The sequence below is a fragment of the Accipiter gentilis genome, chromosome 11, assembly GCF_929443795.1.
Source record: "Accipiter gentilis chromosome 11, bAccGen1.1, whole genome shotgun sequence".
NCBI classification, from domain to species: Eukaryota; Metazoa; Chordata; class Aves; order Accipitriformes; family Accipitridae; genus Astur; species Astur gentilis.
The window spans coordinates 15,711,866-15,738,720 of NC_064890.1; the positions used below are offsets into that span (position 1 = coordinate 15,711,866).

General features: G+C 40.9%; 1 protein-coding gene across 2 annotated transcripts in view; it reads left to right on the top strand.

Annotated features, from left to right (window-relative positions):
• The first annotated feature begins 7,080 nt into the window (after positions 1-7,080).
• Positions 7,081-26,855, top strand: part of PIK3CG (phosphatidylinositol-4,5-bisphosphate 3-kinase catalytic subunit gamma) — a 35,287-nt gene continuing 15,512 nt past the window's right edge. Inside the window, exons 1-6 of one of the 2 annotated variants that reach the window (XM_049814167.1) lie at positions 7,081-7,331; positions 13,557-15,572; positions 19,863-19,928; positions 20,033-20,258; positions 24,174-24,277; positions 26,601-26,747. In XM_049814167.1, coding sequence (XP_049670124.1) covers positions 13,569-15,572; positions 19,863-19,928; positions 20,033-20,258; positions 24,174-24,277; positions 26,601-26,747 — 2,547 coding nt within the window. In that variant the 5' untranslated portion in view covers positions 7,081-7,331; positions 13,557-13,568. Of the gene's footprint in view, positions 7,332-12,001; positions 12,325-13,556; positions 15,573-19,862; positions 19,929-20,032; positions 20,259-24,173; positions 24,278-26,600; positions 26,748-26,855 lie in introns of those variants that run through there. The other variant, XM_049814168.1, reaches the window with a different exon arrangement.

A 26,855-nucleotide genomic window follows, 5' to 3' on the forward strand; every position in this document is an offset into this window, starting at 1 on the left:
CAGTTTATTGATCTTAGCTGATCATTTTTATACAATTCTCTAAGTTGTTTAGAAACTTTGATTGGCTGCTGCATGCAAGCATTTGGTGTCCACGGGCACAAGCATAAGCGGTGATTGGTTACGATACTGTCCACGCGTATAAACATAAGATAAAGTTAGTTATACTCACTCTCTACACACGCATACACACAGGACATAATTGGCTATGTTAGTTAGAGCATGCAAAACTTGTCTCAGTCCAATTGGTCAAGATAAGCCCCTGAATTGAGGTTGTTTGTGCCAAGTTCCCTTTATCGTGGAATGTGCACCTGTGTTTTTCTAATTGGGATCTTTCTTCTTCTATCTTCTTGTTTAGTCCGTTCAAAGCCTTCTAAAGGCATCTGGAACACTCTTGTGACCATGAGCTACTTTCAGGCCCGATAACTAAGTTCCATGTAATTGAACCCTACAAATACCCTTCTTGTATCCTCCCATGTGTCCCTCATCTCTACATCCTTACTCTTGTCAACCTACCAGACACTTTGGGGGTACTGTTGTACTTTGGAAAGACTGCAGCACCTGGTCTATCCAGTACTAGGTCACCCTCTTCAAGGAGGAAAATCACAGCATCTCAGCCAAAGCATTTTGTTATTGGAGGCACATGGGAAAAATACTGGGAAAGAACATCAGCTTCCCCGAGAAGAACCATTGCTCCCTGCTGGGATGAAGCACAAAGCTCCTGCATGTCTGCCTCATTATGTGAATTTAGGAAGACTTCCCGTAGCTTCTGAAATACATCAGAGAGACACCGAATATTGTTCAACAGATTAATATTGTGGGCTATGTCTGTTCAGTAGCTGATAGACAACCAGATGAACAACTATAAAGAGATCCAACTCCATGCCCTGCCTGTTTGCAGCCACATAGCTGCATGCAGGCAAGCTGGCCTAATGAAGCCTGGAGGTACATCAGTCTGACCAGCGTACCTGGGATCACTGTGTTCTACATGCTCTGGAAAGCATGATCTGTCCATCTGCCACATTTTAACTGCAACAATAAGAGACATTAAAAGTTTCTATCACACCTGTCTAGCTGATCGTTGAGGCAGTGTGATGCCAGCTGAGTCATGGTGCAGAGACAGACATTGCTACATTGGCTTTGGGGTGCAGAACTGCAGATCAAGGGAGAATAAGGCACAGCTTACTTTCCTGGGCACAGGGAGCATGTGAAGAGCAGGCTCTGACCAGCACTTTGCAGCAGTTACTGCCTTCCACGAGGCACCAGGATAGTTCCACCCAAACTGGGCTCAGTTACCACGTCCTCCCCTGCTGAACAGCTCGGGCTTCATGCTGTAAAACAGAAAAGACTAAAGAAGCTTCACAAAAGTTTGCTGGAGAGCCCTGGCTTTCCACTGCAGGCAGGAAAGTATGGGGACGTGCATTTTATAGGTAGTGTAATATTTGTGATCGTAACTCAGGGAATCCTAAAATACACAGGATGTCTGGCAATACTCACTGTTTTACTTGGGTGGTGCTTCCATGTTTGTCTCTAACCATCCCTAGCAGACATAGACAATGGAAGACCATCTATACAGACCAGATTGCCACATGATGAGGCACTAATATCCACAGCATAGTGCTGCCCTCATTTTCTGTGTAAGCGTTGACACTTCCCATGCTACTGGTTCCCAGCTTTTCTTAGCTTTTCATTTCTAGGAAGGAAGTATACAAAGTTCCAGGTCTGAATCTGGCTTTTTACTCTTTGTGGTTGTGCTGGCTGGCTGTCAAGGCTTTGATTTGTCTGTAAAGACAGAAGGTCTATATTCCAATGTGAGGATAGCTGTTTATTTAGCAAAGCTACCACTATGATGAGGTACTGTCTCCTGCGTATGAAGTGCTGTCACAGATGCAACCCCAGCACCCCAATGGGATCCTCAGCACCCAGATGGGATCCCCAGCCTTCTCCTAAAAGAAAGAGACCTGCCCACAGGCTCTCCGTACAAGGGATTCAGCTCTTTGTAATGAAATCCTCTTATTTGTTCCAAAAAAACCCAAATGTGGTGATCTTCTGGGCACTCTGCTAAGGCCACCTGTTAAAGCTGTTGGAGAAAGTAAAGGGTATGTTTCCAGAAAAGATCAGGCTGGAAAACAGCTTTCTTTGTAGCTGATTTTGTATTCAACTAAACTCTGTGGAACAAATATATTCCTACTTGAATGTCTTTTTACTACTCCCGAGTACTATGACGGCAGATCAATTAGCCTGCAGGGTGCCTGGAACTCTGGTAAGAAACACTTCTGTGTGTAAAGGATATGTTACTTCGATATATAGAGAGAGGCAATGAGGTAGTTAAAAGGGAAAGCATTTTACATTACTCACAACAAAAATACAGAAATCCTTCGATAAAAGTCTACCCTTACATAACTCATATGCAATGCAAATATATTTACCTCCTCACAGACAGGAAGATGCACCAACAAATAAGCATAGAGCTGAGCAAATTTTCAAAGATTAAGAACAATAAATATCATGACAGGAAGATAACACAGCAACACAGTTCAGAGAGCTTGTCTAGAAAAACCTCATAATGTAATCTCTTGGCAGCAAATTAGACTCATTATTTTCAGTGTCAGAAACTTTCAGAGACTGAGGAAATCCCAACTGTACCTTATATTTAGGAGTACTTAATATAATGCTATTAGACTAGAGGCCTTGTTGGAAGTGTGAGCTCCTTTTCTTTATATTTCTATTTCTGACCTCTTTCGTTTTCCCTGTCAAGTCCCAACACCACAAGATGATGCAATATTGCATCACCACCTAATACTGAGACCTCTGACAGCAGCCACAAAAACTTGGGAGTTTCTCCACACTTATGAATAACCAGTGGTCTTAAAGATGTGCTTACACACACTCTGCTACCACGAGGAGTACATCTCTCTCTCTGACAAACTCATACACATGTGAACAGACAAAAATAGGTATTCAAGCCAGTAAGAGGTATTACATGAGTTTTACATCTCAGCTGATGTGTGTGTGTATGTATGCGGTACAGAGGAAACAGCTTGCACTCCTACCCCTGTGCTTTAAATACCTACTCTGAAGTGTAAGAGCCTAAATCAGTAAAATGGGAGACAAAAACCTTCAGCAGATGTATCTCAGAAGGCTTCTGAACACCTGCTGTTTCCTGTTTTGAAAGCTTTAGATGTTTGAAGTGAGGGATTTTGTGCAGAATCTTGATCACCAGCAGCACTGACCTAGCAGGAGAAAAGCTAAAAAATGGGTGTATCTTGGCAGAGAAGGGACTAGAGATAGAGAAGACTCCTCTTTTCCTTGCTTGAGCTTTCCTGACTCTGCTCTGCCTACAGAGGTTCACAGAGATCATACTGGATCAGGCCACAAGGCTCCTCTCACGCCCACCAGATCTTAAAAGATTCCCCTGGATGCCTCCCCCTGGGAACACAAGCTCACGCAGGAGACACCTTACAGAGGATTTAACTGCCTGCTGGCATCCCTTCAGAGGGATGCAGCAAGAGCCCACCCTTAATTTGCTCTTCTTCTGGATCCTCCCCTAGACCCCCAGGGCCTTCTACTGCTTCCCCAAGCAATGACCCAAAAACAGCATAAGAAGAGATGGGCTGCCTTTCCCATGAAATAAAGCTGTGAATGGAGGACAGATCTGCAGGCAACACTTAGCTATCAGTTATATCCATTACACGAGCAGCCACCATACCTAGAACACGATGCAAAAGCCAAACTAAAACCCAGCTCACTCCTCCTCTGCTTGTTGGCAAGTTATAGCAAGAAGAAAAACTTATTTTTTATACCAAAGTTACCATATGATCATGCATATGGACCAAGCAACTGCAATGATATTAACACAACTGATTGCATATTTACATGATCAGTTTTCAGAGAAGAGCTGTAAAATAAAGGGATTCTGACAATTTATTTTAAATCCTGCACTGAATGCATCATAAAGGGCTTACAACCCGATTAGAAAATTCCAGTTTATAAATTCTCCAAGAAAGGAGAAAGCTACCTATACCATTCTATCAGGAAGCACGATGTATTCTGCAATGTTTTTTTTTCAATTTTCTTTACATAAGGAAGCAATTACAAAACTGAATGTAGCTATTGCTGGGATTAGGCAAGCAGGCTCTGGCTTTGTTGGTACAAGACCTACAAAGCTTCTGCATTTAATTTTTTTCTCTGTTGGCAGTATAGAAAATAAAAAACAACCCAAAGTATTAGATACTATTTCCTAAATTGCAGTGAACCCAGTCTGTCAATGACAACAGAACATTTGCATCCAGTTCCAACATATGTCAGTATATAAAATTGTTGCTGAGCATTTAATGTGGCTGTTACTCTTTATCGCAGTTCTCCATGAAACAACATAAAAACTGATGTTTGTGCAGAGGATGCAAAAGATACCACCTTATATTTTTCAACATCCAAAACTCCCATTTAAGATCATGACAGCCATTCCTTGTCATATTTTTATTACAGCTGAAAGAGAAAGGAAATAATTGCATTTTGACTGCACCCCACAAGATCATATTAGCAAAATGATTGCTTCTTTGCATGACTAATTTTGATTAAATCAGCTTCATTTAAATATCAAATTGTGTTCTTCACCTTCCTTCATTAAGCTATGGTATTCCTGACTGTTTTAAAATTCCATTTTTTATATGGTAAAATGTGCATTTCAATTTATTGTACAGGCTGTTCTTGACTGAAAAAAACACCCCAAACCCAACAGATAATTTATGGGAAAGGGTTTAAGTCACATTTGGAAATCAACAAGAATAAAATAATGTTAAAATGTGTATTTCCAAAGAATATACAACCTATAAGGAGAGCATCCTTGCCAATAGGAAAGTTTGTATTACTTGATTTGCCACAAAAGGCAATAAAGAAAATTGTGCTGTATATAGAGGAGCTGAAGATTAACTGCAAAAATGTAATATTTTATTAACTTAATAAATCCTGAAAAGACAAAGATTTTCAGTTTACCTCTTCTCAAATATAATACTTGAAATAATTTATTCTTTCATTGCAAATAACATTATGCTGACTTATAGCTATTTAAAAAATATTTTATACAATTCTGGCTGAAGTCAACACAAAACGTGTCATTTGCTCTCGCTGTAAATTATTCCCCCTATAATTGCCTTTTGACAAATGACAGTCTTTTTTATTCAGCTGCTCAAATCTCCATATGTTTGTGCATCTCCAAATAAAGTCCATGGATTTTAACAGGATTAGTCACCAAACTGGCTACACTTGTGTTCCTGGAGTGATCCATCTGGGGATCCAGCCAACAACAACAACAAAAGGCTTCCTATTTTGATAAGGTTTTTTAATCTCTTTTAAAGCATTCGGTAATACACATGCTGTGCAAAGCTGAACTTCTTTGACCGGTATTACCCATTATATCAGGGAAAACCAAGCACGAAGTGAGTCTTCACTGCGTTTCCCCTATGCTGCACAGACATCACGTGAAGGTTGTTAAAGGTTTTTACTTTGCTTTCATCTTTGTAAAAAGGGGAACTTGAGGCCAGTACAGAGTTATGATTTCTTATAGCCACAGTTCAGTGTAGCATACATTCATTTTGAAACTCCATGTTTATACAATAGTTTTGCAATTACTTTCTGCTTTAGGCTGGTATTATGATTCTTAATGTTGTTATGCAAACGATTTTTTAAGTCAAAAGAAATCCACTGCTATAGTGACAATTACTTTTTATAACAGCATCTGTATGAGTAACACACTAGCTATTTCCTTTTGATATTTTCTTTCCATGGAAGTTAATAATGTGTACCTAGAAAAATCAAATTCATTTTTATAGTGTTTGTGGCAGTCTATGGTCTTGTGAAGCGCTCCCTGAAGATGTAACCTTGTCAGCATGGCTTTCAGGGTGAGTGTGCAGGCTCCGTGCCGTACAGGGTTCACCTGTGAATCTCATTGCAAGATCAGGGTCAAAAAAGGTCTCAGCGCAATCACAGAAAGGGTTTTGCTGTTCATTCCGAAAAAGAGCCATGGAGATACAAACACTCGGCTGCGTTCAGAGCCAAACAGCCAGCACTCAGGGTAGGGAAAGAGTGGTGAGGAGGAGTTGTTTGTTTGTTTGAATTGGAAGTGAATGGTTATGCCTGAGCTGCATTTGGAGTCCTGGCACCGTGAGGCTGATGAATTAATCCTCCTGCTGTGGGCAGCCTTGGCAAGGCCTTAGCTGGAGTAGTACTATGTCCAGTTTTGTGCAGTGCCTTCCAAAAACGACGTGGCCCATTTGGCAAGAGCCTGGAGGCAAGCTACAGGAATCGCAGGAGGTCTGAGGAACGTGACCTAAAAGGAGGGAGCCAGGACTGCCCAGTCTGGAGATGGGCAAAGAGCAGGAAAACAAGAACGTAGCAGCTTTCAACAAAAAGCAGCTGCAAAAAAAAGAGGAGTAAGACAAGAGGCTAAGCCTGTAGGAGTAGACATCTAGTAAGACAGCAAGAAAATCTTTCGGAAGGAGGAGGCCACTGCGCGCCAGAGCAGACTCCCATCCCCGGGGGGGCTGGAGGACAGCTTAGACAAACGGACTTTGTCCTCGCCCGAGCGCCCGGGGCTGGCCGGGTGTCAGCAGCGCCCGGCGGGACCGGGCCGGGCCCCGGCCCCGGCTGCCGGCAGCGCGGCGGGGGTGGCGGCTCCGCCGCAGCCTGCGGATGGGCACGCCAGCCTTCGGGGACCCGGGGCCACGAGCCCCTCTGGAAGCTGCTTCCAGAGAGGTTCTGCTGCCTGCGCCGGCACCAGCATAGGTTCTGCGCACCTCGTGCCGGCGATTACACCACACGAAGGCTGCGGTGCTTTACCCTGAGAGGGGATATATCCCCGCTCCGGCTGATGTGGCCGCACCGGGCCAGCGGGTCTCGGACGGCGGAGGGCTGCCCGCTGCCTCCAGGCGGCAAGGCCGGGCACCGCGCTCCGCAGACCCGGGGGCGCGTCCGGGCCCAGCGCCGGCCCCTTCCCCGGGCCCCCGCCTCGCTCGGGGCAAGGGGCCCGGCCCCGGCGCCCGGCTCGGCGGGCGGCGGCGAGGGCTGGGCGCGGCGGCGGGGGCCGGGGCCGGGTGACCCGGGGCCGCGGTGGGGCCGGGCGGCGGCTGCCGAGCGGGGCGGGGAGGCCCCACAGCCGGTTCCCTCTTTGCCCGGCGTGTGATTGGCGGCGGCTCCGGAGCTGCCTACCGCCGGCCATGGAGCCTCCCCTCCGGCCCCTGGCCCGCTCCGCTTCCTGCTGAGGAAAACACCTGTCCGGGCGCCGGAGCCGGAGCCGGGGCCGGGGCCGGGGCCGGGGCCGCGGCCGCGCCGCTGCGGTGAGTAGCTCCGTCCCGGGGGCCGGCGGGGGTCGCCGGCGGACCCTGCCCCAGGCCCGGGCTCGCAGGTGGCGGCGGGGGCGCAGGGCTGGGGCGGCGCGGCCCGGCTCCCCGCGGTGGCGGTGGGCAGACCCGCCCGGCGGGCGCGCCCGCGTCAGGGTGGCGGCGGCGGCCGGCGGCTGCTTCGCCGGGTTGGGCGCGGCGAGGTTTGCCCTCAGGCGGCAACGGCTCCGCTGCTGCTCCCGCGGGCGCTGCGGAGCGGCGCGGCGCGGCCCCGGCCCCGGCCCCGGCCGCCATCTCGGGGCGGCGGGCAGGCAGGGCGGGCTGGGCCGGTTGAGGGAGGCAGCCCCGGCCCGCTGCTCGCCGCCGCGTCGGGCCTCCCTCCCGGGCCTGGCGCAGGCGAAGCGCTTCGCCCAGAGCCTCCTTCCAGCAGGGCATGTGTGACTGACGGGAGTCCGTCTGCAAGGCGAGGGCCGAGCCCCCCCCGTCCGCTGCCCGGTCCTTCGCTCCTTGCGGCCTTGGTCCCGGCTGACGTCCTGGCCCAAGCAAGAGTTACAGGTTTGACGTAAAACCTGCTGAGGAAACTCTTAGCGTGGTGAATAAAACAGTGCAAAGTGAAGGATCACACTAGGCAGCGGTAGGTGTTCCCTCTGGTCTTAACATCTGTGAGTCAGCTCTGCTACAACATAGCTTTTAAGCAATAAATGACTATTTTCTCATCCAACAAATACTCTCTTGTGTCTACGCGATATGTGCAGACTAGAAAACCTTCCCCCATCACAAGCTGTCTGAAATAATAGCTGAGGGCATTCAGGTGTTGGTTGTCGGTGATCACACTGCTAAGGATCACTATTTGAAGAACCGGGCGTAAGTTGAAAGGGCAGGCTGTGTCCAAATAGTGAGTGTGTCCCTGCAGGAGCCATAGCTGCAATCTCCATGTTTTCCAAACTGTGAAGTGATGGTTTAAAGGTAGATTACCATCATTTGTGTAAATCCAGTTAGCCAGAGCTTTACCAAAATCCTTACCTAAATTTTTGGAACCAGCTAGAAGTTATTGTTTGTTCCAGAAGTAACCCCAAATAGATACCTCGTGTAGGAACCAAAATATGCAAAGGTCTGTAGTGAAGGCAGGGGTGTCCTGAAAATACTACAGCCATAATAGCAGTCAGATTCACTGTGCAGCCTCCTGGCGGAGATGTTCAGCTGTTATCTGCTGGTTAGTACAGGATTTGATGAAGAATGTGGCTATATTATCTGTGACGTTTACTTGCTGATGGGAAACTGCACTGATTTCATTCCTGTGAGAGCTAGTAGTTGCTAGAGTATTTGACAAAAGAACTGAGCAAAGCAGTTTTTGTTCTTGTGTTCATGTGTAACATGTTAGTGCTGTATTTTGCCCGCATAGTTCAGCACTGGATCATTGTAGGTGTAGGGAAGATGTAGTGTACACCTATCCAGCAAATGCAAAGCAGTCTCCTGCTACAGGACAATGCTGGCAAGTAGATGTAGTATGCTGCTTGGAAAACTTAGGGTCGTGTCCTAGGAGGTTTTTTTCATTTATCTTAAAAGTGTGAATGTAAGTAGATTATTATTATGTTTGCATAATGAGGTGCACGAGGTGATTCTTACTCTGATAGAGAGTTTCTTGCAGGTTATGTTGTCTGGGAAAGAGCTGACACTGAAGTGAAAAGAATAATTTAAAAATAAGGTTTTCACATGGTAGATTAAACCAGAAGCAGAAACGAGTATAGCGTAAGCATAAGAATAATTGGTGAAGAACTGGTAAAACTCTAACAAAGCAGTGATGCTTGACAGATATCTTGAATTTTTTGTAGCAGAATGTATGAAGTAATTCATGATAATATCACATTGTCTTTTTAAAGCACCTTTCAACCAGTTTTCTTAAATCTTTTAACAAGTTTACGCATTAATTTATCTCCTAATCCTGCTATGAATTATGTTTCGGTTTCAGTTACCCTAAACTGCCCTGGCTCCATGCCCTTCCCTTCTCTTCCCTCCCCTGCCCTACCACTCCTCCAAGTGATGAGTCAGATCAAGGAACTGATCCAGCTGAAAATTAACCAAATTTTTTTGTTGTTCTTGTTATGATCAGTTTGCTGACCTGGGTGATGAGATAGGAACACGACTGGAGACAAAGGCAAGCCTGTTTGCTTGTCTTAGTTACCTTTTACAGGCCCACCTCCTCCTGCTTCATTGCACCCCATCAGGATTCATGGACCAGTGGTAGGACAGTTCTCCTAATACAGGGAAATTCAGGGTTGATTAGGCTCATTAGAATTAGAAATAAAAGAGAGTGATTTTTTTTTTGTGTGGTGTTGTTGCAGTAGGCATATAGGAACGTCAACACTGTAAGTAATGCTTAGGCGTGAAAAAGGTTTAGGAAGTTATTTTAAATGATTTTACATTATAAATGTCAAAGTTTTCTGATGCATATGCACAAGGAAATGCATGGTTTTGCCATGCCTACACATGGGTCAGCAGAAAATAGATACAATTTGGTGTCACCCTAAGAATGGGGATGTGTGTCTGTCATTCCTGAGACAGATTAGAGGCAATCATCACTCTAAGAACTAGCTTCTGAAGCTGATGAAGAGGGGGTCAGAGCTGAACTGGAGATGGAGTTGGACATCTGGACTGGACTAGACATGGCAGGTCACAGCCCAAATGAAAGTGGGAGAAGAGACAGTGTTGTATGGGCAGTTACACAAGTGTCACATGTTTTGGGTTGTATCTGATGTAGTTTGTGGCGGAATATTTGAACCTTTCACAAAAGTGTTCTACCAGTCTTTTTAAGTGGATGAAAGTGTCAAGCAATTATGTTCGTTGAGCAGTGTACAGGGTAGTTCTCTGCTGCATGAGGTAGAGATGCTGCTTTTGATTGTCTTGATGGTCTTGATCAATGGAGTAGTGCTAGAATAGCTTAGCAGGAGATGGAATATTTGTGTGTATATATGTGTTTGAAAAATTAAGTGCATAGCACATGGTGGCAAGATGAGGACATTTTAAACTGGCATGCTTTCTTAGGTCTGGCAGAACCCCATGAAACTGTGATGAGTCCAGGTTTACTTAATAGGGTCAGCACAACGACTTTTAGAACAAGGGATATTTACAAAAAACACGTAGCCTGTTGGCATGAAAAAACCCTCGCTGCTAGTTGCTTATGTTTAAATGAAGAATAATATGGGACTGTATTACACATTTTAGAAGTTATACTTCAAAGTACGGACTCTGCAAAAGTGTTGCAAAGTCAGGCTCTCCAAAGTCAGGGAATTTCAACACATAGGTTTCGCAAAACATGTTTTCCCCTTAAGCGTTGCTCCTTTTCTTTTCCTACACGTCCAGTTCCTTTTCCTTTTTATGTGAAACAAGCTGCTTCCTTCTTCTCTGTCATCCTGGGCACTGCTATTGAGGTTACAGGTGCTCAAGTTTTCTAGCAACCGAGTGCTTTTTTTCAGTCGAGAGGAGGACTAGAGAGGAAAGCAGTGTGTAGTGCTGAGATGCCATGTAGACTGTGGCTGCTGAATGGTGACGGGCTGCACATGTGCGGAGGACGAGTGTTGGAGATGTATTGGCCAAGATTGGTAGATTTCTTAGTGGCGACACAATGTTCAGGGCAACTTGCCACTTTCTTGAGAGATTTCAAATACTGACCCTAAAAGCTAGAGGGAGCTAGGACAAGGTGTGTTTTCCCCAAACTCACTTCCTGAGAAAAATAACCTCTAAAAAGAAATCAATCTTAGCTGCCAAGCAAAATGATGCTCTGAGAAAGAAAGTAGAGCTATGTCTATGGTGGAGGGTATTTTGTTTTTTTCACCTTGGCAACGTGTTGATTTCAGAGGTTGTGAGTGGCACGTTGGAGGCAGGTAGGAGACTATCAGATTATTTTTGCCAATAGAGAGGGTCCTTTTTTTTTTCCCCCTTTTTAATAAGAAAGGTGTCTTACAAGATAGGAAGTGTGCATATGTTAAAAAAACAAAAGACACCACCGCTTCACTGTTGCTAAAAGACTTTTCAGTTGTTTCATACTTTTTTCTCCTTCTCAAGAGTCATCATTTTTGTAGGATATGTACTGCTGTAGGATGTGTACTGCTTGTTGCTCTTCAAAATGGTCAGTATTTCACTGGAAAAGTCATAAGGAAAAACGATACAGTTAGAGGTTTTTCTGTCTTTTCTTTCTATTTGTACATGGTTTCCGAAATTTTTTCCTATGGGGACTTTTTTTAGTAGTAAACCACAAGAATTAGCATTGAAAGTCCATGGTTTAAATTCTTCCTGAATCTTATATCATCATTTCTAGTGGATTTCACTGTGTGTTTGTAATCATAAATGGGTAAGTTAAAAATACTAGGAGGAAGATTGCCCAGCAGTTCTTTTGCTGAGGTTACCATGCAAGATCCTTGGCAGATACCATCTCCATGTGATGCCTGTACAGACACTGGCTTAAAAAACTCTAATGAATTTAAGTTGGGAGTCCTCAAAGGGCTATCACCATGAAAATAAAAATAAGGAAACATTGCAGATTTAGTTGTCTTTTATCTAGTGTTTTTATTTAGCTTTTATAAAGTAGTTAGGCTCTCCAAAATGCATTGTTTTTAAAATGTTTTATTTGGATTCATTAGATTTATTGCCTGGATTATTCTTAGCTATTTTTAAAAGGCTGTAAGCATGTGCTCTATGCATGTGTGTTAAAATTAAATTGGTATACTGTTAGTGTATTTTTACTGTTGTAACAGGAAAAGCATTCTGACTTTTTTTAAAATGAGCAATCATATATATAATCAACTTGGTTAAAACTTCCTTCCTGGTAAGTGCAGCACTTCCTTTGCATCTGGATATGAGGGCAAGCAAGAAAAGCAGAACAGCTTAAACAAAGAAATTTTTTGTGTGAATGATCTTCCTTTAAAAAAATAGGAACTTCAGAAGTTACACAAATGAATCGTCTTCAGCAATTCAGCCTTTATTTTATAAGCAGGTAATATTTCCTTGTGCTTTGTCAGTTATAGAGGTGGTGTGTCCACAGTCGTTGCTTTCCGGAACTTGAAAAAAGAGTTTTAATTAGCATGCTATGTTGTTTCAGTTTAACCTTTTATATTTTTATCTTCTTGTTTTGTTATCTGCTAAGGCATCGTTACATTGGTTTTAGTTTTTCCAGCAGTTAGAGAAAGATTTTATGTGTAAAAAGCATTGTCTGGAAAAGAAGTTCAGTATGTTGCTGTAACTTAGCTTGTGCGAGCGTGCTCAGTCAGCACTGCCTTTCTCTTCCAAGCGCTCGGTTAATAATTTCCACTTTAATATTGTTCAAGGGAGATTAACTGTGAGCAACAATATTTTTCATTTACTGAAAGTTGATAAGGTAGGCTATTTGTGTTCGATATTGTTTTACAGGTGGCTTAGGTGTGATTTGATGCATAGGGTAATAAATCGGCATCAGCTTGGGAGTTTTTCCTTCTGTAACAGACTAATCGTTTATACTGGAAGTGTTACTTTTAAAATGGATGGAAGTTATCAGTCTGGTGAATGGATTTATTTAAAAGAAGCACATCTAAGGATACTAGGCTTGAATTTAGATGCACATTAAATATCTGTCTTAAGAAGTAGTCCCTGATTTTTGAATCCTAAGGGCTTTCTTTGGTGTAAGTCCATCATTAAAAAGAGAGGCAGAGGAAAATGCGAATAGGCTCACCTCTGTCCAGTCTGCAAATAAATTGCTTGTTTTCTTACTTGTTGTCATTCCTGGAGCTCGGTGGCATCACATTCAGTTCGTACACAGTAGCGTGTCTTTTGATTTGTATGAAAATCCACTTATGTTAATATCAGCAGCGTCAAAACAGATGAGGCAGCAGAATAATCAGTGTTTGATCAAACAGAAGCGAGAACAAATCTGTATAAAGGAAACATATAGTCAGACTGCTTATCCTCAGTGAAATCTGTGAAGGTTGTTTAAAAGCTCTATTTTAATTATTTAATCATTGGGGGGTTGTTTATTTTTTTTAAAATATATTTGGTATTGAATTGAATACATTATGTCTGAGGTGGTTTATTTAAATCAAATATTTATGATGAGAAACTAAGGGGAAAGGGAAATATTAAAACTGTGTACATAGCAGGATTCTGACTGGCCTGTGATTTTAATTAAGAAGAGTTAAAAAATAAAAGTAAAGAAAAATGTAAATGAGAAAGTAATCAATTTATATATTTTGCTAGATTTCTTCTGGCATGGAGTTGGGGGATTATGAACAGCCCGTTGTTATGAGAGAGGAAAACAAACGAAGGAGAAGAAGAATGAAACCTCATTGTACATCGAGTAATTTGTCATCAATGGAACTGATATCCATTGAGTTCATTTTACCTACGAGCAATAAACATACTAAAGTACCGGAAATGATGTTACTTGAAATAGCTGGCAACTGTACAGTTGAGCAAATGAAAGCACAGATTTGGATGCGTGCAATAGAGATGAGTCAAACCACAGACTTCTACCACGCATTCACCCCAGATCAGTTTATTCTGCAGTATCAGAAGAAGGGGCAATGGTATGAAATTTATGATAAACATCAAGTATTACAAACATTGGACTGCATATTATACTGGAAAGTGTTACAGAAAAAGGTAGGCAAGATCTATGTTGTCCAGAAACAAAAACCATCAGAAGAAGTTCAGGAATTTCAGCGGCAACTTAACAATTTGATCGGTTATGATGTCACTGATGTAAGCAATGTGCATGATGATGAACTAGAATTTACCCGTCGCAGATTAGTCACTCCACGAATGATAGAGGTAGCCTGTAGAGATCCTAAATTGTATGCAATGCACCCATGGACTACATCTAAGCCACTCCCAGAATATTTATTTAAAAAGATCACTAATAATAACATTTTCATAATCATACATAGAGGAACAACTAGCCAAAAAATTAAAGTGTCAATAGATGACACTCCAGATACGATTCTCCACAGCTTTTTCACAAAAATAGCAAAGAAAAAGTCTTTGATGGACATTCCTGAAGATCATAGTGAACTGGATTTTGTTCTCAGGATTTGTGGCAGAGATGAGTACATTACTGGAGAGACACCAATCAAAGATTTTCACTGGATAAGACAGTGCCTTAAGAATGGGGAAGAAATCCACCTTGTCTTAGACAATCCCCCTGACCCGAATGAGGATGAGGTTCAGAAGGAAGAGTGGCCGCTGGTGGATGACTGTACAGGAGTTACAGGTTATCATGAACAATTGACAATAGATGGAAAAGATCACGAGAGAGTCTTCACTATTTCTTTGTGGGATTGTAATAGGAAATTTAGGGTGAAAATAATTGGCATTGATATCCCAGTTTTACCAAGAAATACTGATCTTACTGTGTTTGTGGAGGCTAACATTCAACATGGGCAGCAGCTCCTTTCACAGAGGAGGACTTCATCGAAGCCTTTTACTGAGGAGGTTCTGTGGAATATTTGGTTGGAGTTTGATATCAAAATCAAGGATTTGCCTAAAGGAGCACTCCTGAATCTTCAGATATACTGCGGCAAAGCACAGGGACTGTCCACAAAGACGAACCTTCCATCGCATGAATCCCCCAACTCTGATTCAAAATGCAAAACTCAGCTTCTCTATTATGTAAATCTTTTGTTGATAGATCACCGTTTCCTGCTACGAAGTGGGGAGTATGTGCTCCACATGTGGAAAATTCCAGGCAAGGGGGAAGAACAAGGAAGTATCAATGCAGACAAACTCACGTCAGCAACTAACCCGGATAAAGAAAACTCAATGGCTATCTCTATTGTGCTGGACAAATATTGTCACCCAATTGCCTTGCCCAAGCACAGGATAACATCAGACCCCCAAGGGGATAGGACACGAGCTGAAATGCCCAATCAGCTTCGCAAGCAACTTGAAGAGATCATAGCAACTGACCCACTTAATCCACTTTCTCCTGAAGACAAAGAACTGTTGTGGCACTTTAGATATGAAAGCATAAAGCACCCCAAGGCATATCCTAAGCTGCTTAGCTCTGTGAAATGGGGACAACAAGAAATAGTGGCCAAAACATACCAGTTGCTAGCTAAAAAGGAGGTTTGGGATCAAAGCACTTTAGATGTTGGACTCACAATGCAACTTCTGGACTGTAACTTTTCGGATGAAAATGTCCGAGCAATGGCAGTTCAAAAACTGGAAAGTTTAGAAGATGATGATGTTCTTCATTATCTTTTACAACTTGTGCAGGTAAGGTGTATTTGCATTCTTGAACTCTGCCTTCCGGGAATATTTGCATTACCCCATCATCATTCCTGTCTTAGTAGGTCTAGTTAGTAATCCCTAGTTTTGAAGTCTTCAGTGTTTAGTCAAAGCAGTGGCAATAACCAAATTAACCTAAACCACTCTTTCTCCATTTGCCTTTTGCCTGTGTTGTCATTTTTGTGTTACCATTGCCTTGTGTCTTACAATTTGTGTCTTAGGTTTTACAGTATTATGTTTTTCTGGAAATTGTCAACATTAGCACAGCTATGATGGGAGCAAATCCTAACTGTGCTGTCTCTAATCCTGTTCAATCAGGTCTGAATCACACAGCACTGAAGAATTGTTGACCGGCTTTACCAATAGTTCAGAAATAGTGTAGACAGAGAGAAAGTAAAGGCAGATGTTGACAAAGGCAAGGCCTGAAGAAAAATTGGGGGTTGGCTTTTAGGTCAAGAGTAACAGTGTAGTTACATAATATGTTGCAGTGACTTCAGTCTTGTACTGTTAAGGGGACCAAATTTATGTAGAAGCTTCCAAAAAATTTTTAAAAGTCAATAAAGGGTTGCTAGGACTCCATAATAAGATTAATTCATACTGGGAAGCTGGGTGAAAAATTGTGGTTTTAATGGCATTGAATCACCACTGTATGGATTTGAAGCGCTTTGTGTGCGGGTCTACCAGATGAAACGTTGTGAAGGTTTGTATCAGTTACACAAGAAAATTGGTTTCTTTCCTTTTTCACAATGCGATGCCGGAGCTGGGCAGCCTGTCAGCGGCAAAGTCATGTCTGATGGCTGATGAAAGGTGTAACACTGCGGTTCTTCCTGGTAAACAGCCACTGAAGCAAGGCAACTCCACAGGCTTCCTAAACCCGACAGGTCTCAGGTTTGTGTGGAAAGGCTGTTACCCTGCAGAGCAGGAAATACTTTTTTCAAAGAATCGGAGGACAAAATTGGCATTCAAAATTTTTTTTAAAAAAAGGAACTGCTGCAGCCAGGGAAGCTGTGGGATGGGGCTTTTAATTTCTGTGGATTCAGAAAGAGCCCGGGTGCCCAGGAAAATGAAGTTAGTATTTCAGATTTTGCTGCGCGTCAGTAGTGCTTTAAACAAGGCGTTTTTAGCCTTGTCTTTGCTTGTCTGAAGATTAGGCTCCCCAGGCAGAGTTTATGCACTTCTGCATTAACCAAAGGAGTCTCCACGGTTACCTCATTGGGCCTCCCACATAGCAGCTGCTCCATATATGCTTGGCTTGTGAGCTTTTGCTGTCTACATGTGGCTCAGCAATTTTATTTGCTTTTGCATCCAAATTAGGGGTTTGGGATGGTGATTGGTTGATATCAAAGTGCCTGAGAGAATGGGGGAAATACTGGTGTTTTTCCATTTGTTATTGAAATTATTTGTTTCCAGGAAGTACAAATTGGAGAGTTTTAAAAAGAATAAATCTCTCCAACAGTAAATTAAATTACTGTAGCATAAAATCATAGTAGCTTAACTTCACTGTGTCATCTTTAGTAAGAGATGTAGTAAGAAATTAACAGATTACCATCCCCCGAAAGGCAATATATACTAGATCCCAACTTTTACCTCTCTGCTGCTTCCTTGTCTTTCCTTCCTTGGCTAACAACGGAGCATAGGCCGTCAGCATCCTGCAGCAAAGTATTGGTACCACAGTGTTTTTGAAAACCCACATTTTTCAGAGAATGGGTGTCAGCCACGGACACATCTAAGACGTTGTCTTCTGCAAACGGTCATCACTTTTCACATGCATGCCTTCACGAAAGTTTTATGGCTTATTTCACTCTGCACAGGATATTCCCATTTTACCTCCCCGTAGAGTTAGAAATCAAACAAACATTTTATTTCCCCCCAGGTTTATCCCAAATAGAAGCAGGCATACTGTAAATAAACCTATTGAACTTCCCATAAAGTTCTGTTGTTCTCTGTGCGGTTGATAAAACATGGATAGGATAGTTAAAATACAACAAAATCCATTGTAAAACAAACACCAACAACTGTACTGCTTGTATATGGCAGTGAGTAAAGCTCTTGTGCTGAATTGACAAGGCAAAGGTACGTGCAGGGACCTGATGAACTGCCAGTAGACTTTTTTAATAGCTAGCTTTAATTGTTGCTGTTCAAATGTTGATATTTGACTTTGTGAAGAAAAAAGAAAAGTGGGATTGACTTTTTAAAATATTTTTTTCTAAAACATAAGCATAATAAGGATGCTCATAATACATTTTTCTAATATTCTTTTATGTTAAAATATATTTGCAACCTTAATACAAGGAGGTTTTGTTTTGAAGCAATGGCTGGTTGTTTGGTTGTATTTAATTCTTAAATTGTTTTTCAGGGATGTGCACTGAGAACATTCACAAAAGTATATACCAGAATGAGGTTTTTAATAGGCTTTCTTGGAACTGTCAGCAAATCTATTTGAATTTATGTAATAATTACTGCTTTTGGGTGTCTCGTTGCAGTGAAAATTAATTTTCGTTAAAAAACCCTCATACCTCATAATCTCATACACAAAGTAAAAGGATCTATATATTTTAAAATCAGTTTATGTTTGTGAGTTCTCATTACCTTTCCTAAATAAGTTGGTGTTGCTTGGGGAAATAAAACAGTATTGCAGAGACGGTCAAGACAGTTCTTGCAGAATTATGGTACTGTAGAAGGGCAAGTCTAGTGCTTGCCTTTCTTGTCTGTCTCCTAGCCAGCAGCTGGCAAGAACAAGTCTTTGTAGCCTTTTTATAAGTTGGTTCATTCTAGAAGGTAGACTGAAAAAGCTCAATTTATTTTTCTTTTTTTTTTTTCTATTGAATAAACCCACAGGACAATTTACATTTTAGAAATAGTGTTGATATTTTAATGATAAAAAATACAACTGTTTGCTGCGGTACTTTTCAGAGTTTATAAAAACCCTGTGATTTGTTTGATGAATTTAGTAGACCTCTGCTGATGGCTTGGTTGCTTCTTTGCAAGCTGCAGACCACAGTGATCTTGAAAGAGCCATTATATTCTGTTGAATAACTATCATTAGAGGTTTGCATACTTTGTTGCTTCTGAAAGCTGAGCATACTACATGCACCCGGCTCTCTGCACATCCCTTTGTTTTCCCTTAATCTCCCTCCGTGCCACTTCCTGGCGCTCTATTTCCAGAACCTGAAGCCATTCACCAGCCCCCTCAGTCCATGACAGGGATTTTGTGACTTTCTTCCAGAGATTGTATGCTTCTTATTTCTCTTTTCTTGCCCTGGGATATACATGTGTACTTTTTTCCACCATTAATCTTAATACAAACCTTCTATAAACTTGAGTCCCTCAAGCAACAGGAAAGAAGCTGCTGGAAAAACCACTTGAAGTGGACAAGTTCCCTGGCACAGCCCAGTACCTGAAAGTGTGATAGTTTTCTGGTAGACCAATTCACTTGGTTATTGGGATGGGAGAGAGAATAACAGCAAAAATTTCCAATCCTGACACTTCAAAAAAGTTGTTGACCTTTTGTTTCCGCCCTTTTTTGGCAGTAGCTTGGAAATATCTGTGGGATTGGATGGAGGGGAACGGCTGTTGGAAGAGAAAAAATACATCTGTGGTCACAGAGTCATTAAAAAAAAAAAAAGCTCTGGTAAACTCTTATTATTAATTGTACTCCATTAATACAGGATGTGTATCAGAGCCTTTATTCAATTTTGTCATTCATTTAGGGGCTAAAGGCCAGATTAGGTGCTCTGAAAAGCTGCTCCAGTGTCCTGTGCTTGTTGGGGAGCCCAGTAGTCAACCCTGGTGCCCCAGTCCTGAAGTAGCGGGTGTTGTTAAAACAGTGCTTTATTATTGAAAATTTTTATTAAAGAATGATTACAAATATGACATTTCATTTGGCAGTAATCTTTTCAAGCCTTCTCAGTGTCAGTCAGACTGCAGACTGTTTTCTCATCTTGCTGTTTTTTGCTACAGCCTGAGAATGATGTTGATTTGTTCACATATCTTCATGTACTCAGAATGGTCTTGCTGGTTAGCTGCTCCCTGCATTGCTTTATTTGTCACATTAATAATATACCTGAAAAGAACCTGTTGCAAAGAAAAAGTCCTTCTTGAATCAAACACAGAGAAGCCTTGCTTTGTTTTTTTCAACTTTGTTTCCTTGAAAGACCTGCTTTGTTACATGCTTTCTGCTCCTGCAGCAGTGTGTTCTCTTGATGTCATCAGTAAAGTATAAGTGCAATGGGATCTTAAATATGTTAATAACATGTCTTCTATGTTTGTGTTATTCAGGCTGTGAAATTTGAGCCATATCATGACAGTGCATTAGCCAGATTTCTGCTAAAACGTGGTTTGAGAGTAAGTACTTCAAAATACAGTCAACTTATGCTAAAGTTATTGGCATTATTAAAACCCTCTGTCAAGAAATGCATGCTGATTGTAGTATTTTTCTTTACCTCTAGAATAAAAGAATTGGTCACTTCTTGTTTTGGTTCTTAAGAAGCGAGATTGCCCAGTCCATGCATTACCAACAGAGGTTTGCGGTCATCCTGGAAGCCTATCTTAGGGGCTGTGGAAAAGCAATGCTACATGATTTCATGAAGCAGGTTCAAGTAATTGAATCACTGCATAAAGTCACAATGGAGATAAAATCAGTTTCTGCAGAAAAGTATGATGTCACTTCTCAAGGTATTTACTAACAGGCATTTCTTTGTTTGTAATAATACTGTTTTTTCTCTTTGAGCGTGAAAATCTAGGCAGCAAATTGTACTGTTTATTTAGAAAATTAATGGATAAATTACTGTCAAAGGGCATCATCATTGCTTCTTTTAAAATGCCAGTGTAAGTTAATAGTGATTGAACTAATAATACATTTGTTTGCTCATTCCATCCCAAAAAGGGAAGAATATCAATGTTGTAGACACCCACTACTTTCCCATGCTTTGGCTTATCTTCTTGAACCTCACGCCATGCAACTGGGAAACAGCTAAGTTCTTGTCCATAACCCTCAGCTGAATGCCGGCGCTGAAGAAAGAAACAACCCAGGACACAAATATTAACTGGAAATAAAGAGGAAATGTGACACTTGCCAAGAAACACAGCCTTACCCTAAACAGTCACGAAAAGACTCTTGGCAAGAAGGCTGGGGAGGAGTCCAGTACAGCCTCTGCTATGCCACAAAAGTAGCTGGTGGATCAGCAGTGAATATACAGAGCACATCTCTGGGGCTTTGCGATGCGCTGAATAGGAGTCCTGTGAGACACAGATGTGGTATTGTTAGTTCTGGTTCTTGTAAGCACTGCTTTGGAAGCCACAGTAGGGTTATGCAATGCCTGTTTACCTCTGGGTTTTGCCTGCCATTATTTCTTTTTTCCCCAACATCCTTAAAAGCTTGTTTGTCATCATTCCTGTTAGTTGCTTGGTGTTGGGAATAAGTGCGAAAAGACATATGACAGTATTCAAATTCTAAAAGCTGTAGAGAGACCAGATCTTGCTGCCTGTTCAGCCTGGTATGGTCCAGGCCAGGAAGTCCTTGGTTCAGAAAGCCTTTCCACTCTGGTTATGCAGAAGTGGCTGTAGTGGTATTTCAAGAGAAATTTGAAGGAAGAATGCATTTATTCTTCAATATAATTCTTTAATATAATTAGTTGTTTCTAAACAACTTTCTAAAATTTATCTTAAAATGCTCTATAATCTAAATATATTTGGTCAGAATCCCGTGTTTTGGAAAGAAACTTTACAGCCTTGCAGATGTACAGGTCTGACAGCAGTGGTTTCCAGAATACGTTATCTTTGAAGGATATGTAGGCAAAGAAGAAAAGTTTCGAGAGAAAGCAATCACATTAACACCCACCAGGTTTTGAAATTAAAGAATCTTTGTATGTAATGTACAGCAGAACATTGAAAGATGACTTATATAATTGACATTTTCACTGAATAGGGCTTCCTGAAACTGTGGAGTGTCCTACTAATGCTATATCTAATTTAATTTATTCTCAGATTATTGAGGATATGATTTTTCCTATAGGTATCTTCTACTTCTTACATTTTTTAAAACGTATATCCTAAAATTTCTTCTTTATTGCTTCTTTTTTGCTCCATCATTTCTAATATTCAGTTGTTTATATTTTCAGTCTGAATGTTTTGGACTGTTTTGTTTCATTCTGTCATGCAGCCTTATCTAATTATTGTATATATTTTTCTTCCTCCAGTATTTGTGGATTTTTTTACAGAATACATTCCTTCCTGTTAGGTCTATACTAGTTGAGTAGCAATCATGCTGTCAAACTGTTTCTTTCACTTTTCCTGTAGTCTCCTTGCTTATATTTGAACATAGTGAGTAATAATAAATAAATACATTCTTAAGATCATAGCATTACAGCTTGCATAGGATTATCTGCTCTCATCACCACTCTGTTAGATGATTGTTTCCCAAGAATGTCTATGCATCTGTTTTTTCTCTTAAAATGCATAGCACTTTGTTCTTAAGCCAGATCAACTTGAAATTGTTTTAGCAAGCGCCTTCACTTGCATTTTAAAATCAGCTAATTCCTAATCTTTACTAGCTTTAATTGGTTGGCATACAATTTCAAATTACATTACATTACAACGAGGAGACTTACTGAAATCAAGCTAGATATGTCTAGGAAATCAACAGTTATGTTTTAGAAAGCTGTTTCATAACCCAAGTTCCTACAACCCAGGGTTTTTTTGGTTTTGGTTTCTTTTGGGTTTTGTTTTGTGGGTTTTTTTGAATGGTGTGTAGATAAAGTCCGCTTATTAGCTCCTATATCTTGCTGTCAGATTTATTTACTTTTTACCAGAGGAGACACCACATTGGTCACCTGGCACCGCTAGGTAGTTCCTTTCTAAAAGCCTTTAGGATAAGTGTAACATTTGTGTTCTGTGAGTTCTCAGGTAATTCTTTTGGCTTGACTTCCTTAATTTGATAGCAACTTTTGAAACGTCTTCATTTTCTGGGCATGAGCCAGCAATGTGCACTCACAGCCCAGAAAGCTGGCTGTATCCTGGGCTGCATCACAAGAAGTCTGACCAGCAGGTCGGGGGGGTGTGATTCTGCCCCTCCATTCTATGCTCTGGTGAGACCCCACCTGGAGTACGGTGTTCAGCTCTTGGGCCCCCAGCATAAGAAGGACATGGACCTGTTGGAGCAGGTCCAGAGGAGGGCCACAAAAATGATCAGAGGGATGGAGCACCTCTCCTATGAATACAAGCTGAGAGAGTTGGGGTTGTTCAGCCTGGAGAAGAGAAGGCCTTTTTGCAGCCTTTCAGCACTTAAAGGGAGCTTATAAGAAAGATGGGGACAGACTTTTTAGCAGGGCCTGTAGTGACAGGACAAGGGGTAATGGTTTTAAACTAAAAGAGGGTAGATTCAAGCTAGGTTTAAGGAACAAATATTTTATGACGAGGGTGATGAAACACTGGAACAGGTTGCCCAGAGAGGTGGTAGATGCCCCATCCCTGGAAGCATTCAAGGTCAGGCTGGACGGGGCTCTGAGCAACCTGATCTAGTTGAAGATGTTCCTGCTCATTGCAGGGGGGTTGGACTAGATGGCCTTTAAAGGTTCTTTCCAACCCAAACTATTCTATGATCGTATGGTTTTACGATTTTGTATATTAAGTATCCAGGTCCATGTCTAGCTTTCTCATTACAACTTTTTTTGCTCTTTAATTTTTATCTCCAAAATTACTTGAACATGTATATGCAGCCTCTGCTGTGTAGCTGCACTTTCTTTTACAACAGTGTTCTGTTTTTTGTCCTAACGAAGGGCAATACCCAGTGTATTGCTTATGCTGCTAATGCCTGCTAGCTGAGGTGAACAGAGTGCATCATATGTAGTATAATGCATATTGTTCTAAGCTGAAGATTCAGAAGCTTGAAGTTTTATGAATGAAGAGATTCAGTTTATATACGAACATTAAAATTCTTGTTCATATAAATATACAGCAGATTGTCTTCTTACTGGAATGTGAGATTAACAAGGCTGCACTATGAAAGCAGTTTTAGGAGGATAGGAAATTCAGTATCTCTATAGTTGGAGTCCTTATGATTACAGTATAATTGATTCCAAGAATTCAAAAGCCATGAGTCTTTCTGCAAGAGCAATGAGGTAGGTCAAAATAATACTGGAAAATGCGAGGTGCTTTTAAATGCCTCCTCCTCCTGAGCCTTTGGGGTTGATAGTTCAACATTTCCATGGCAGTTATAAGGGCAAAATATTTTTTGGTGTGTTGTGCTGTGTTTTGTTTTTTAAATGAAAGGTGACACATTTAACGCAATCTCCTAAGTCTTTAGAAGAACACCAAGCACTGTGCAGTGCTTCTAACACTGCATAGAGGGCACATGACTTGTGAGGTGCTTGAAGACTTTACCTTTAGGTATCTGAAACAGCCTTGACCATTAACAGACCAAGTTAAAGAATCTTTCTCCATTCCTCAAATCAGGAGATCCTTGAGGAAAGCAATTTTAAAAGTAGCTAAATGGAGGTGGTTTTTAGCTAAATCATGATGCTTACCAAGTTTGATTAACTTTTTTGCCTTCCAACTTCTCATTTCATTGTGTTTTCTTACTTGTAATTGCAGTTATTGCACAGCTGAGACAAAAGCTTGAAAAACTACAGAGCAGCAGACTTCCAGAAAGTTTTAGAGTTCCATATGATCCTGGGCTAAGAGCAGGAGCCCTAGTGGTAAGTATATTCTGAGTTTCTACAAATACTTTTTGAAAAAATTCTCCTATTTGCAAGTATGTGTCATTTGGTTGAATGTTTTGCTAATATGTCTAATCATGCCACAGCTATTTCGCTGTGAATGCAATGACATTTAATGGTCTCAGTAGGTTTTCGTTGCCAAAGCTTTCGGCATTTTTCTAAATGTAATAACATGCCACCATGCGCTAAAAAAATGCAACAATGCATAAAATCCTAATCATTAAATGGCAATTATGATTTTTCCATTAGTTTAATCTGGGTTTTAACCAGGTAACTGACTTTTTTACATTAAATACCTATATAAATGTTTTATCTGACTTCAGGGACTTTGTGATATTCAGTTTATGCTCTTCCAGTTACTTTCTCTGTCTTACCCTGATTCATATCTGTCATTAAGGTTTAGGTCCAGACCTTCATCTTACTAACAAAAATGTCTACCTTGGCTATTTCTGATTTTTCAGTATCTCTATGTTGCTTTTGTTGTTTTTATTAGAAAATACATTAAGATTTTGTTAGAAATACATTAAGAAACGCTTGGGTTTTTCTGTGTTGCTGCCTCCAGTTTTGTGGTGAGATTACAGTGGCTTGTGTCAACTCAGTGTTAAAAACAAGATTAATAAATCAGCAGATGTGTAGTGAAAGGGAATTGGCTCATGTATCTACTATGCAATGTGAAGTTTGGGTAAAAAAGCACAGTGAAGATCCTTGGATTCATTTGATACGCAGCAAGGAGCCTACAAGGAAAGAATCCCTTGATTTTTCTTAGCTAAGGAGAGACAAACCACCCAACCTAAGGAGTTGCTGAATAGTAGGGTGCTCATTTGGGTAACTGATGTTAGTTGTCTGGCCATGTTTCTGTCAAATAAACCTGTGTCTTGATAGAAAGGCTGTAAGCTAGTCTATTTTCAAAGCTAGTCCATCTTCAAGCTGAGAGAGTTAAACACCTCCTAGTTGGGCATGACTGAGGTACTGTCAGTGCAGAAGTCAATACAAACATTGTTTACTCAGAAATACAGAATTTGTGGCTTCTTAAATATTATTTTCTTGATTGTATTTTTCTCTCTTTAGTCTTTTGTGTACAGAAATCACCAACTGCATGACAAAAAGTGAATTTCAAAATAAAATAAGAGATTTTCCTGGATGTTCTAGTTTTCCTTCGCTTAGGAAGTATGCCTAGCAGGACCTTCCTAGATGAAGGAAGCAATAGATTTACAAGGGAAGGTAGCTATGTCCAAAAATAGATGGGTTAGAGCCTTTTTTTTTTCCCAAACTATATGAATAAAAATAGTTGATATAACAAATGTATTGATAAGCTTTCATTTCATCTTCATTCTAGCAAGTGCTACTTGTCCATAATCTTCAAACCCTGAAATTGGACTAGTCTAAAGGAAATATTAGAAGCAAAATCAGCGTTTCTAATAAGTTCAAAGATTTGACAACTTCTTTCCTTTTTAAAAATAAGGATAGTAAAAACTGTTTTGTTTTAAACTACAAGCTCAGAACCTCGATCTATGAAAAATTTTCTTCTCTGATGTCATCGATTCTGTCAGCTCTCAAACACTAATGTGCAATTGCTTTTATTATTTTAGATGGCTTTATTGTACATAGTAACATTCAACAATGAACCAAGAATTCCAGAATAGAAAGTATTACATACTACAGTTGTATTAGACATAACGAGTTGAGAAAATATTTTAAATAATCAATTTCAGTAGTTTCAGTGCTGAATTTCTCAAGAATAAAAATGTAATAAAACTAAATAGGGAATTTATTTTTAAATTTTATGAATGATTATGTTAAATTAGTTTCACAAATGCCATTTTCCCCATGAATATGAATGAGTGGCTAAGGGAATTTAATCAAGCAATCTGGAATAACTGAAGTTGCTAGAAGTCACAAGGGTGGATGATGCAGTAAATTGCATTGGACGGTGATTATCTTCCGGTTTTGCAAAGCATTTGTCAGAGTGCTGTTGTGAGGGTCCGTTATTTGCCAGTTTTGTCAGAATCTCTTGTTCTTGTTTTAAAAGGGTTTTCTTCTGTCTGAAGCAGATTTACAAGCTAAATCCAGTTTTGGAGAGTCAAGGCATGCTTTTTCCTTTATCATGGACAGTGTTAAAAGTTGTGCAGGTTCAGTGAGGCTTTATGTGGCAATTGAATACCATTGCTTACATGTGCTTTTGGTGTGTTTCTTGTGGTATAGCTGATTGGAAGCTGGTAAGCTACTCTGTAGCTGTTGTGTAAAAAAGTTAGTTGTGTTGATGTTGGAGTACGATGGCTAGCAATAAATGTGTCTTTCACAGATAGAAAAATGCAAAGTAATGGCATCTAAGAAGAAGCCTCTCTGGCTTGAGTTTAAATGTGCAGATCCAACAGCTCTATCAAATGAAACCATAGGCATAATCTTCAAACATGGAGATGACCTCCGTCAGGACATGCTTATTTTACAGGTATGATAGCTAAAATGTATAAAATTAATAACATGAATATTTTAAAATATTTAAAAATCATTTTACTTTTCAGAAGTGTGTATACCTTATCTTTACTGTCCATATGAA